This window comes from Orbicella faveolata, unplaced genomic scaffold (genome assembly GCF_042242905.1).
Source record: "Orbicella faveolata isolate gen_17 unplaced genomic scaffold, um_ofav_v1 contig_4, whole genome shotgun sequence".
Taxonomy (NCBI): Eukaryota; Metazoa; Cnidaria; class Anthozoa; order Scleractinia; family Merulinidae; genus Orbicella; species Orbicella faveolata.
This window is the reverse complement of record NW_028301569.1, coordinates 5,785,233-5,797,614: the sequence shown is the minus strand read 5'-3', so window position 1 is coordinate 5,797,614 and position 12,382 is coordinate 5,785,233. Positions and strand designations below refer to the sequence as shown.

Genomic DNA, 12,382 nt, shown 5'->3' with positions numbered 1-12,382 from the left:
AAGACAAATAGCACGTTCAGAATTAAATTAAATAAGTGAAACATAAACAGATTCAAGTTTTTCACTGTAGATTTAGATTCACGAATTGCTCACCTTTGACAATGTTTTGAGCTGCTACAAATTGGAAAACGACCTTTTAGCACCAAGGACACACTTGTACCAATCTGAGGGTTTTCAGTGATAACTGGATCGAGTTAATACAACTTTGGTGAGAATCATAGGTCCTGCTTGAAATGCTAGGCTATACAAGGTAAAAATATAAACTCCATGCCACACAAGACATAGCAGTTTTAAAAGGAATTCGTGGGCAAGATTGTTATCTCCATTTAGGTTTACAGTTAGTTGTGTTTTTCTGTAACCGTGCCACTGAAAACACCTCGCTTGATTACCCGATTTAGCTTTTCAGAATACAAGTGGCTGCAGCTTAGAGTGAATGCCAAATACGGGGCGACAATGATCGTGCTCGTGCTACGCAAGTCCCACTTGTCACGACTTTAGGGTTTGTACCGGAGTCCTTAAAAAAGCGACTTGTCATTTTGGATTACAATTAGTTCTGCACTGAAACTATGCATTCGCTTCATTTTCAGGTTAAGCCACTGAAGCAGTGCTTCATCCATCACTTTCCGACAGGCCTTCGACCGGTTTTGAACAGAGTATTTCAGTCAGTGATGCTAAAGGAGCATAATTTTTTAAGATAATTGCTAAGAAGACAAGTAATCAGTTAAATAAGACGAAAAATGGTGAACGTGACTATTTGCTTGCCAGGTCTTATCGAAACACATCAACGGATGGTTATATCAGCTTTGAATATTCCTCTATCCTTCACGGCAATTCTGGGAAATATTCTGATTATCGTTGCTCTTCAAACACCGTCGTCTCTTCATCCGCCATCTAAGCTTTTGTTGGGTTGCCTTACGAGCACTGACCTTTGCGTGGGTCTTATTATTCAACCTCTTTTCGTTATTTATTTAATGTCTTCAGAAAACTACAAACGTTGTTATTATATTCAACTAGCTGTAAATGCTATCAGTGTGATTTTCTGCGGAGTATCTTTGATGACAATGACTGCAATAAGTGTGGACAGACTTCTTGCCCTAATGTTGGGACTACGATACAGACAGGTGGTAACTTTGAGGGGAGCCTGGGTTCTTGTTGCTTTCATTTGGCTTAATAATATTTCGATTTTGGCCACATTATTTGTCAACGCCAACATTTATGTAAAGTTAATTAGCATAGAGGTAATGTTGAGTGCAATTATCTCAACTTGTTGTTACTCTAAAGTATATTTCATACTTCGTCAACATCAAGCTCAAGTACGAGATAATGTCCATCAAGAAGAAGCGAACGGAGAACGGATTAGAATTAATCTAGCAAGATACAAGAAGACGGTGTCCAGTGCATTATGGGTGCAAGCCGTTTGTCTGGTGTCTTATGTCCCATTCGGTTTAACATTAGCTGTTGTTGTTATTACTGGATTGCTTACGCCATCTCTTTACCTCGCTGTGTATGTAACATTTTCTCTTACTTTGTTAAACTCATCTCTTAACCCATTTCTGTACTGTTGGAAGATGAATGAAGTGAGACAAGCAGTGAAAGACACGATCAGAGGATTCTTTGTTAACTGAGAAATTGCAAGTCATAAATTCATCAAGCAAACACAATCTAATGCTGGTAATACCTGTAACAACGCGAATTCGTCCTATTCATTTATTTAAGTGGAGACTGGAGGTGGGTAAGAGAAAGCATTCTCACAACTCTTGACTGTCACTACAACAACCACCAAATATATACATGTACAGCATATACGCATGAAGAAACTCTGGTCACCTGGTTGATTTTTCAGGCTTAAGCCGTCTTTGATGATGTGATTATCACGTCCTTTCTATAAATAAAACAGAAACTAGCGCCTCTCCCAAATTAGCGATAAAGGCTGCTCACCATTAAGAAAAAAGAAATAGATTATAAGTTTCGTTGTAAAATTTCCTTTCGGGAAGAATGTGTCCCATTTTACGCTTCTCCAAATTAAAGCAAGAAAACGCCCTTTTCAGCGAGGCCTTTGGCCGTTATTTTTATTATTATTATTTTTTTTTTTTTCACTTTCCTTGGGCGACATTTCAGAATTGTCTTTTGGCTAACTTCCCATGAATTCACATTTATTTATTTTATGATGTTCTGAGCAAGTAGAGTAATCCAAGATGGCAGAAAAAAAGATGGCGGACTTAATGACCATAGCCAGTACTGCCTGTAAGATTTACTATTCTGTTTTACTGAATTACTTATATTTAATGCTTAAAATGAATAAAAATTTTTATCTTTTTCTCAACTCGTGAGCGGGCGGAATTCAACAAATCCTGCAATCTGATTGGTTCCGGGAGCGGGCGGAATTTTCTCATCCGGACCGCCACAGCGGGCGGAATCCGTCGAGTTGATCTATTTTCGTGAACGAATTAGCGGAAATCGTCAATTTTTCACCCGTTCGCTAGTTAGATTTTTTTAGGATTGGTTTGTGCACGGCGCGTAGGCTATGACAAAGTTGCGTAAACAAACCCACTTGTAAGCCAATTTACCGCAAGAAAAAAAAGATAAACATGTTATTGTCCGGCTTAGGGTCGGTCCGTATAGTGAAAAACTGTGACCTCGGGCTTGAAAATGCCTTGGTCACAGTTTTTCCCTATACGGACCTCCCAACCGGCCAGTAACATATATTTATTATATGGCTGTGTCTCACAAGGACTGGGAACTACCGAATTCACGAATTTGATTGGCTGAAATCGATATTGACCGCGGTCTAGATTTTCCCATCTAGACCGGCATCTAGACCGGTTTCATTTTGCGTTGAAAAAGTAGCAAACTAAAATACAAAAATGTTCACCATTTTCTTTTATTTTCTTCTCAATCATTTATGGAAGTGCCAAAAAGCCTGATGACAAAAAAAAAAAGTAAAGAGGACGAGCAAATTTCGGCAGGTTTATGTTAAGCTCATCGCCGTTCGCAAGCAAAATGTCAGCAAACCAGTTACATTAAACGAATTAAAGTTTTCTTCTTTGCCATATAATAAACATCTTATTAACCGAGCTAAGTCGGTCTGTATGGGAGAATCTTGACCTCGGTCGTGTGCACAGACCTCACTGCGTTCGGTCTGTACTCACGACCTCGGTCAAGATTCTCCCATACAGACCTCCTGCTCGGTTAATAAGAGCTAATTACTGTTTAAATCTGTCTTAATATGAGGTGTACAATGACGACTCTTGCAATCCATCGGGACAGGGTGTTTTGCTGGAAAGGCGACTGAGACGTTGTTTGTATAAATAAACCGTAAAATGAAATATATATATATTTTTACCTCAATGTTTCCAACTGTTTGCTTCAGTTTAGTGGCAAAGCATCGATTAGCTTTTTTTCTAATACTAACCCATGCCTATTTGATGTAAAAAAGCACTTTGCTGACTGTACTTATCATGAGATGACCTCACCTAGTGTAGGCATTATCTGAATTTGTGTCTGAATTGAATTTTCTTGAAACCCTTGAAGAAAAAGTTTCAGTTGTAATGAAATAAACTAAACTTGCTAGACCAACAGCCACGGTCTGTTTCAATCAAGCCATTAACAAAATAGCATATCAAAACTGGCAAGAGAAATTCACAGCTCATTAGGTTCAAAACAGCGAGGTATTCATTTACAAAACGAAACTAATTTTTAAAAACACAAACATGTTGCAAGCTTCGCTTTTTCCAGTGGATTTCGACACAAGAAGTCCTTGCGGTTTGACGCGGCCGGCTTTTTACTGATCAGATTTCTGGTAACTGGAAAACATTCTGTACACACCACGGTCCCTTGTGTTCTGGTCTGAAGCTTATTTTTTCAATGACGATTGGACCGGAACAATATGACTCTGGCAAGGATATTTTATTCTATTTGAAATGATAGTGAGTTTTTAAAGCTAGGTTCATAACTTCATTCACCATGGCATTGTGGTTTCAAGTGGCAGCATTGGCCTGTTATCTTTGAGTCGGTTTAGAAACAGCTATATTTTCCATCACTGTATTACTATCACCACGCTCAGACCTTGCTTTAAAAGTGTCTGCCTACCTGTTAAATCTAACTTGAAATTTTTCAGTGAATTGAACTACGAGCGACAACGTCTTGCTTGCAATAAGGTAGAAATACTAAACTTGTTGTACAGCTACCAGATGCTAATTCTTACTGTTCGATGCTTGCAAACTGTTTTAGGATACTAATATTACTATTTCGCTTTAATTACGTATATCAATTTCTTAAACGAATGCGGAAACTCTAGCTTTCATTTTTCATTTTTTTTTTTTTTTTTTTTTTTGAGGAGTGCAATCCTTCTAATTCATAAGGCCAGGTGTTTCGCTGTTAAGACGACCAAGACGTCCTGTTGTTTGTATAGATAAACCGTAAAAATAATTTCCTTGGCTGACGTTTCGCGATTAAGTAGTTCAGCTTAAACGCGAAGTATTAATTAGCCTTTTTCAATGTCAACCCATGCCTTTTTGATGTAAAGTAGCACTTTTTCTTTTTAATTGCTCACTACATTTATGAGGAGATGACCGCTCCTAGTGCGGATTATCTGAATTTGTGTCTGAACTGAACTCTAAGGAAACGCCGAGGAAAACCTTCAGCTGTCAGGAAATTAATTAAACTTGCTAGACCAACAACCAGGGCGTGATTTAATAAAGGCATTCATAACTAGCATATTCAGAACTGACAAGAGAAATTTGTAGCCTATTAGGCTGTCAACATCTTATTCGAGAGACCTTTTTCGATGTCCACCATTTCGAATGAGATATGCCTTTGCCTTTGAATGCACATTAAACCTTAATTCTTATTATTATTATTATTATTATTTTCATAAATGAAAATGAATAAAAGATAAGAGAGACGACGAAGGATAAAAACCGAAAGGTTCAAGGTATGAAAAACAAAACAAAACAAAAAAAAAACACACACACTTTAAAAAAAAAAAAACAAAAATAAACAAACAAATTGCAGGTATTCATTTAGAAAATTAAAAGGAAAACATGGAAATTCGCAAGATTTTTGTGGCTGATTCAGACTCAACAACTGCTCAGAGTTGGAGCCCTGTTTTACTGATCACATATCTTGGAACTGGAAGACGATAGGTAAAGTCCACGGACCCATATCTACTGGTTTTAATTTAAAGGAAAATGACACTTGTCAAAACTGGGTATCCAGGATAAAATGGACAAAACTGGCAGAAGTGAAATGGAAATGCATTTTGTAAAACAAGCGAAACAGGTTAAAAAAAAAAAAAAAACTTGTTACGTCTTCTAGAGTTCACGCAGTACTGTGCTTTTGGGTAAAGAACTTTAATGGTAAAATCTAACCAACATAGAAACAGCGTTGCCAGAATTTTCATTTACCGTCAATGAAAGTTAGCACGTGACATCTGCTTACACAAAGTGCGGAATACGAGATGACAGTAATCATACTAGAGCTAGACAAGACCCTCTTGTCACCGCTCCGGCAATTGCAAGTTTGCACAAGAGTCTTTGAAAACGTGACAAATCCCATACTCTGTGACTCGCAATTTTCTGTAATAAAACTCTGCATTGTCTTCATTTTTAGGTAAAGCAACTTAGACGGTACTGTCAGACCGTCACTTCAAGACAGGCCTTCGACCAGTTTTCAACGGTGAATTTCGTTTTCTTTTTCATAACTTGAGGTGTTCATTGACAGCTCTTGTAATTCATAGGGTGAAGTGCTTCGCTGCAAAGACGACCAATAGGTCTTGTTGTTTGTATAAATAAACCATAAAATTAATTCCCTTGGCTGAATTAGGGTATGGACGCGCTGGACTGACAAAATTTGTTTGGCCCTTCCAAAAATCTCGACAAAATTTGTCTCTGCCAAACTTTTAATTTGTCAAGCGTGGGCGCACTGAATCACAGCAAAATATTTGTTAACCACAAGTGTTAATCACATGGAAATTAACATCATCGCTTGCGCACTTTCAATTTGATTACATGTAGTCGAGAAACTTGCACTTGTACTTGTACTCGGCTGACTCGGGTGGACATACGGATGTACAAATTGAGCAGAGCTTGGTCTTGGAGATGCAGCTGGAACGTTAACGTAGACTTGGGAACCGTAATAGTTGTACTGTGCGAACGGATCGTCATGGAGCATACCGAGGTACGAATCTTCCATGTTTATCGTTGATTGCCGCACAAATATAAATTTAATTTTGGCGGGCTTCGGACTGAAATACTCCGACTAAAAATACAGATCAACTTTTCTTGATTGACATTTTCCTTCAAATCATGGCGTGTAAATTGACAAATCTGTCAGATTTCATGCCTGACAAAAATTTGTCCTGCTCCGAGGCAGGACGACGGCGTCTTTGAAGTTTGGTAAGCCTTGACAAAATTTGGTAGGTCTAAAAATCACCGGACGCACTTGTCTCAGGGAATTGATGACAGATTTTTTCGCAAAATAAACAAAAATTTGCCCAGTGCGTCCGGGCCCTTAGAAGTTTAATTTCCCGACTGAGTACTTCAGCTTCAATTCGAAGTATTAATTAGCACTTTTTCAATGTCAAACCAGGTCTCTGTGATGTAAAGTACCACTTGGTTTTTAACTGTCACAATATTTATCATGACCTCACCTAGTGTAGACACTATCTAAATTTGTGTCGAAGTTTATTGAAACGCTCTCAGAATAACATGAGTTGTCAGGAAATTAATTAAACTTGCTAGACCAACAACCACGCAGTCTTTTAATAAAGCCACTGATAACTAGCATATTCACAACATGCAAGCGAAATTCGCAACCCATTAGGAGAAAAGTTCAGGGGAGACCTTTAGTCGCGTTCCTTTATTTCGAATGAGATGTACCTTTGCCATATGACTGCAAAGAAAACGTTTATTCTTACTTTTTCAAAAAAAAAAAAAAAAAAAGAATTACGAAATAAAAGAGACGGCGAGGGATAAAAAAAATGAAAGGTCAAAGCTTAGTAAAAAGACTGCACGTATTCATTTAGAAAAGATGTAATCTAATAAACACAGAAAATTGCGAACATCTTCTTGTGGATTCGGACTCAAGAACTGCTCACGTTTGCTCGCTGGTTCAAGTTATACTGATCATATATCCCGGAAATGGTAAACGTTAAGTAAACACCATGGACCCATATATAGGGGTTTCAATTTAAGGAAAACTGACACTTGTCAAAACTGGGTATAGTGGCAAAGTAACCTGAAATGGAAACGTGTCACGATCTAAGACATACTTTGTAAAACAAGCGAAACAGGTTAAAAAAAGATGTGATTTATTCTCGTCTTCTTGTAGTACTGTGCTTTTGGATAAGGATTTTTCATGGTAAAATCTGACCAACATAGAAACAGAGCTCCCCGAAACTTTAATTTACAGTCAATGGAAGCATGCGCGATTCCACTGCTTGCAGTAAGTGCAAAATATCACATGACAGTTATCATACTCGTGCTAGACAAGTTCCTCTTGTCATGGCTTCGGCGTGTTTGTAAGTGTCTTTCTAGAACTCGACACTGTCTCTATTTGTCGGGTAAAACAACTTAGACGGCGCTGTCAGACCCTCACTTCAGGACGGGCCTTCGACCAGTTTTCAACGGTGAATTTCAATGAAGCGTAACGAACATTGCTTCTTGACCTAACTACTAACAAGACAAGGATTAACAACAAAAACGGTGAACTTGACTATTTGCTTGTCAGGTCTTATCGAAAGGCATCAGCAGATGGTCATATCAGCTTTAAATATTCCTCTTTCCGTCACTGCATTACTAGGAAATCTTCTGATCATTGTTGCTCTTCAAAAACCATCGTCCCTTCATCCGCCATCTAAGCTTTTGTTAGGTTGCCTTGCGAGCACTGACTTTTGCGTGGGTTTCATTATTCAACCTCTTTTTGTTACCTTTTTGATGTCTTCAGAACACTACAAACGTTGTTATTATGTTCAACGCATTTTCAGTACGACAGTTGCAATTTTCTGCGGCGTATCTTTGATGACACTGACTGCAATTAGTGTAGACAGACTTCTAGCCCTGAAGTTGGGACTGCGATACAGGTTTGTGGTGACTTTGAGGAGAGTCTGGAGTCTTGTTGCTTCTCTTTGGCTCTATCACGTTTCGATTTCAACCATATTATATTTAAACGAGGATATTGTTTTAAACGTAATTTGTATAGAGGGGATATTGTGTATAATAATCTCAACTTGCTGTTACTCGAAAATATATTTCATACTTCGCCAACATCAAGCCCAAGTACAAGATAATTTCCACCAAGGACAACTGAACGGAGGATGGACTGGAGTCGATATGGCACGATACAAGAAGACGGTGTCCAGTGCCTTATGGGTGCAAATGATGTTACTGGTTTGTTATCTGCCAATGGCTTTAACAACAGTTGTTGCTGTTATTACTGGACTGCTTACACCGTCTCTGTACCTCGCTGTGTATGTATCATTTTCTTTCGTGTTGTTAAACTCATCTCTAAACCCTTTTCTGTACTGCTGGAAGATCAAGGAAGTGAGACAAGTAGTGAAGGACGCGATCAGAGGATTCTGTTAACTCATCAATCTATTCATCGAGCAAACACAAGCTGATGCTGGTAATATAGTCGTAACAAAGCGAACTAACCCTATTAAGACCAGTCTACATTCCGTCGGAACTGGACGAAGGAAAGATAAAGAGTTCAGGGATTCACAACTGAATACCACTAATGCTATGAACACTAAATAAACACAGCAGAATAACAATAACTTTGATAGGTACGTTCTTGATGAAAATATGAAGCGCAAGGACTCTCTAGACGTCATTAGCAACGAAGACGTGATTATCACGTCATTTATATAAAAAGACATTCCCCGAGAAAGATTTTCTAAATTAGCGATGGAGGTTCCTTGATATTTCGAGAGTTTCGTAAGGAAATATCCGTTCGGGAAGAATGGGTTTCATTCGACGTTCCTCCGAAGAGTCTGTTTTATGGGTGTGGCCCGGGTTCATTTTGTCCAGTTTTCTTGGGAAAACGAATTACTAATTTTTTTACATTCTGGTATGCTCAAAGATGGCGGGGTAAAGATGTCGAACATGATGACTTTGTAAGACTACATATTGTTCTATCTGAGGGAAACATATATTGTCCAATAAACGAAAACGAAACTAGGTAAGATAGGTTGGCTTTTTACATATATCCTCTGAAACTTAAAGGCCGTCGTACCCTTTGCAAAGAAAATAACAGTGAAAAAATGTTTATGGTTATGAGCCGCCAAGACAATGTAACCTGTAATCAGCGTGTCTCAGTTCTTGTAAATAAACTTGATTATTGCCGGCGGCTCCCTCCACTATTTGTCCTCTACATATAATAGAAATGTTTCTATTCGGCTGAGCGAGGCGAGATAGAAGAGAAATTGGATTTGCCACCAGTATTATAAGAATGGATGTTACTGATTCGCTTTGTATCAAACTTAAAATCTATAACGCCATTTTCATACTTAAAAACGAAGACACAAAGGTGAAATAACCTATTTTTAAAAAGTGTTGGCCAACAAAGTTCTTTCAATACGTCTGTAGAAGAATAAAAATTAGGGAAACTGAGAATAATCTTGGCAGCCTTGTTTTGCAAAATCATCATTTAGATTTATATTGTTTTGTCATGTACCACAAAATCATAAGCAGGAATTTTAAAAAGAAGTCTGGAAATCAGTGAAAAGAAATTATGCAACTTTTTTTTACAAAACAGAGCAGTAAATAATGGATTCATGTCATAAAGTCAATATTCTGCTTTGATTATGTAAATATGTTTCTTAAAATAAATGAAACCTTTAGCTGTTTAAATCCGTTATATATAATGTGGGGTATACGGTGCGGGTTGAAGTTGGGTGAGGTGCTTCGCTCTGAGGGCCTCTCTGCTGTGCGATGAAGAAGCCCCGAAAAAAGTTATTTCTTTTACTTAAGTTACCCAACGGCCCATACCTTTCCATATTAAATGCTGCGAGTTTTAACTGTTTTTACTTTTTTGATGGCTTTGTTATAGTATCACCTCTCACCTAGTCATTGAATCTAACATTGTACCTCGAGCTCAAATACGAATTGTTTATAGTTTCTTTTCTAACATTGGCCCACGCCTTTTTCATGTAAAATATCTTATCAGTTTTTATTGTCCAAAGTTTCTCTAACATAAACTCACCTAGCGTTCTGATGATATTGTACCTTTATCGCATTTTATTGAAACACTTCGACAGAAAGAAACTTTGTTAGAAAATTAATTAAACTCTGCAGACCAGTAGCTAGCCGCAATGTCTTTAGATGGAGCCAAGGTCAAATAGAACGTTCAGAATTAAATTAAATAAGTAAAACATACACAGATTCAAGCTTTTCATTGTGGATTCAGATTCACGAGTTCTTAATCTTTTGACAATGGTTTGCACTGCTAAAAAACTGGAAAACGATATTTAAACACCGCAGACACTATAGTACTGATCGGAAGGGTTTCAGTGATAACTGGACCGAGTTAATACAACTTTGGTAAGAATCTTAGTTCCTCCTTTTAATACTAGGTTATTAAGGGTAAACACTTAAACTCCATGCCACCCAGGTTATAGCGGTTTGAAATGGTATTAGTGAGCAAGCCTTCAGTAAGGTTCACTGTAAGCTGTATTTTTGTAATTTGGTTTCTTACACCACCCTTGATTATCCAGTTTAGCTTTTCAGCATACAAGTGACAGCAGCTTAGAGCGAATGCCAGATACGAGACGACAGTGATCGTGCTCGCGCAAGAAAAGTCCAACTTGCCACGACTTCACGGATTGTACAGGAGACATGGAAAAAGCTACCTGTCACTTTGGATCGCAATGTTCTACACAGACACTCTGTATTCACTTTATTATTACTCAGCGACAGATCTTCGACCGGTTTTGAACAGAGATTGTCAGTCAGTGATGCTATAGGAACACTGTCCCTTGAATTAAGTGCTAAGGAGACAAGGATAAATAAATAGGCAGAAAAATGGTGAACTTCACTATTTGCCTGTCAGGTCTTATCGAAACACATCAACAGATGGTTATATCAGTTTTAAATATTCCTTTCTCCGTCACTGCAATTCTGGGAAACCTTCTAATAATCATTGCCCTTCAAAAACCATCGTCCCTTAATCCGCCATCTAAGTTTTTGCTAGGTTGCCTTGCGAGCACTGACCTTTGCGTAGGTCATATTGTTCAACCTCTTTTCGTTATTATTTCGAAACCTACAAACGTTGGTATTATATTCAATTTGCTGCAAATGCTATCAGTGTGATTTTCTGCGGAGTATCTTTGATGGCAATGACTGCAATAAGTGTGGGCAGACTTCTCGCCCTCATGTTGGGACTACGATACAGACAGGTGGTAGCTTTGAGGAGAGTCTGGGTTCTTGTTGCTTGTCTTTGGCTTTATCATACCTCGATTTCGGCCATATTGTTTTTCAACGAGGATGTCTTTGTAATCGTCATTTGCATAGAGGTGATATTGTGTATCATAATCTCAACTTGTTGTTACTCTAAAATATATTTCATACTTCGTCAACAACAAACTCAAGTGCAAGACCATGTCCGCCAAGAAGAAGCAAACGGAGGAGGGATTAGAATCAATATAACAAGATACAAGGAGACGGTGTCCAGTGCATTATGGGTGCAAACGATATTTCTGTTTTCTTTTCTGCCAATAGGATTATCAGTAGCTTTTGTTGTTATTACTGGACTGGTTACACCATCTCTTCACCTCGCGGTGTTTGTTACATTTTCTCTCGTTTCGTTAAACCCGTCTCTCAACCCATTTCTGTACTTTTGGAAGACGAGGGAAGTGAGACAAGCGGTGAAAGATACGATCAGAGGATTCGGGTGTTTGAGATAACTGTGCAAGTCATTTATTTATCAAGCAAACAAAAGTAACTGCAGACAATAGCCCCAACATAGTAAATTAACCCTATTCAGACCGGGCTATTTCGGGTTGCAACCGGACGTTGGAAAGACTTAAAGTTCAAGGACTCAAATCTCTGTACAGCGAAAGCTATAACCACGAAATAGACACAGCAGAATGGACCCATGAATTGTTGTAGCTCCTGGTACTTTGTTCTCAGTTTGATGTCACTTTGATGCTGTTTAATTTTTTTGTTTTGCTTGTTTTTTTTTTTTTTTAGCAGAACCCGTCTTCCGTCAATATTTCCATGAAGATTGAAAGTAGAACAACAAATATTCATAAGCAAAGGATCTATCGTGATTATCTCGTTATATATTTATACTAGTACCCAAGCCAGAGGATAGCGACTCTTCGAAATTAATGAGAATAGCTGTTTACCTTTTTTTAAGTTTCTTGTTTAATTTTTCGTTCGGGAAG

The 12,382-nt window shown here is 38.1% G+C and overlaps 2 protein-coding genes and 1 pseudogene across 2 annotated transcripts; all 3 read left to right on the top strand.

Annotated features, from left to right (window-relative positions):
• Nucleotides 1–597: 597 nt before the first annotated feature.
• On the top strand, nt 598–1,955 carry LOC149101217 (melanocyte-stimulating hormone receptor-like). Its single transcript, XM_089275772.1, has one exon. It carries the CDS (start codon nt 738–740, stop codon nt 1,623–1,625), a length of 888 nt encoding a protein of 295 aa, XP_089131898.1. The 5' UTR covers nt 598–737; the 3' UTR covers nt 1,626–1,955.
• A 3,789-nt stretch (nt 1,956–5,744) lies between these two features.
• Nucleotides 5,745–9,304, top strand: LOC149101216 (adenosine receptor A3-like). Its single transcript, XM_089276506.1, has one exon. It carries the CDS (start codon nt 7,752–7,754, stop codon nt 8,580–8,582), a length of 831 nt encoding a protein of 276 aa, XP_089132632.1. The 5' UTR covers nt 5,745–7,751; the 3' UTR covers nt 8,583–9,304.
• A 1,714-nt stretch (nt 9,305–11,018) lies between these two features.
• Nucleotides 11,019–11,935, top strand: LOC149101215 (trace amine-associated receptor 9-like; annotated as a pseudogene).
• The last annotated feature ends 447 nt before the right edge of the window (nt 11,936–12,382 follow it).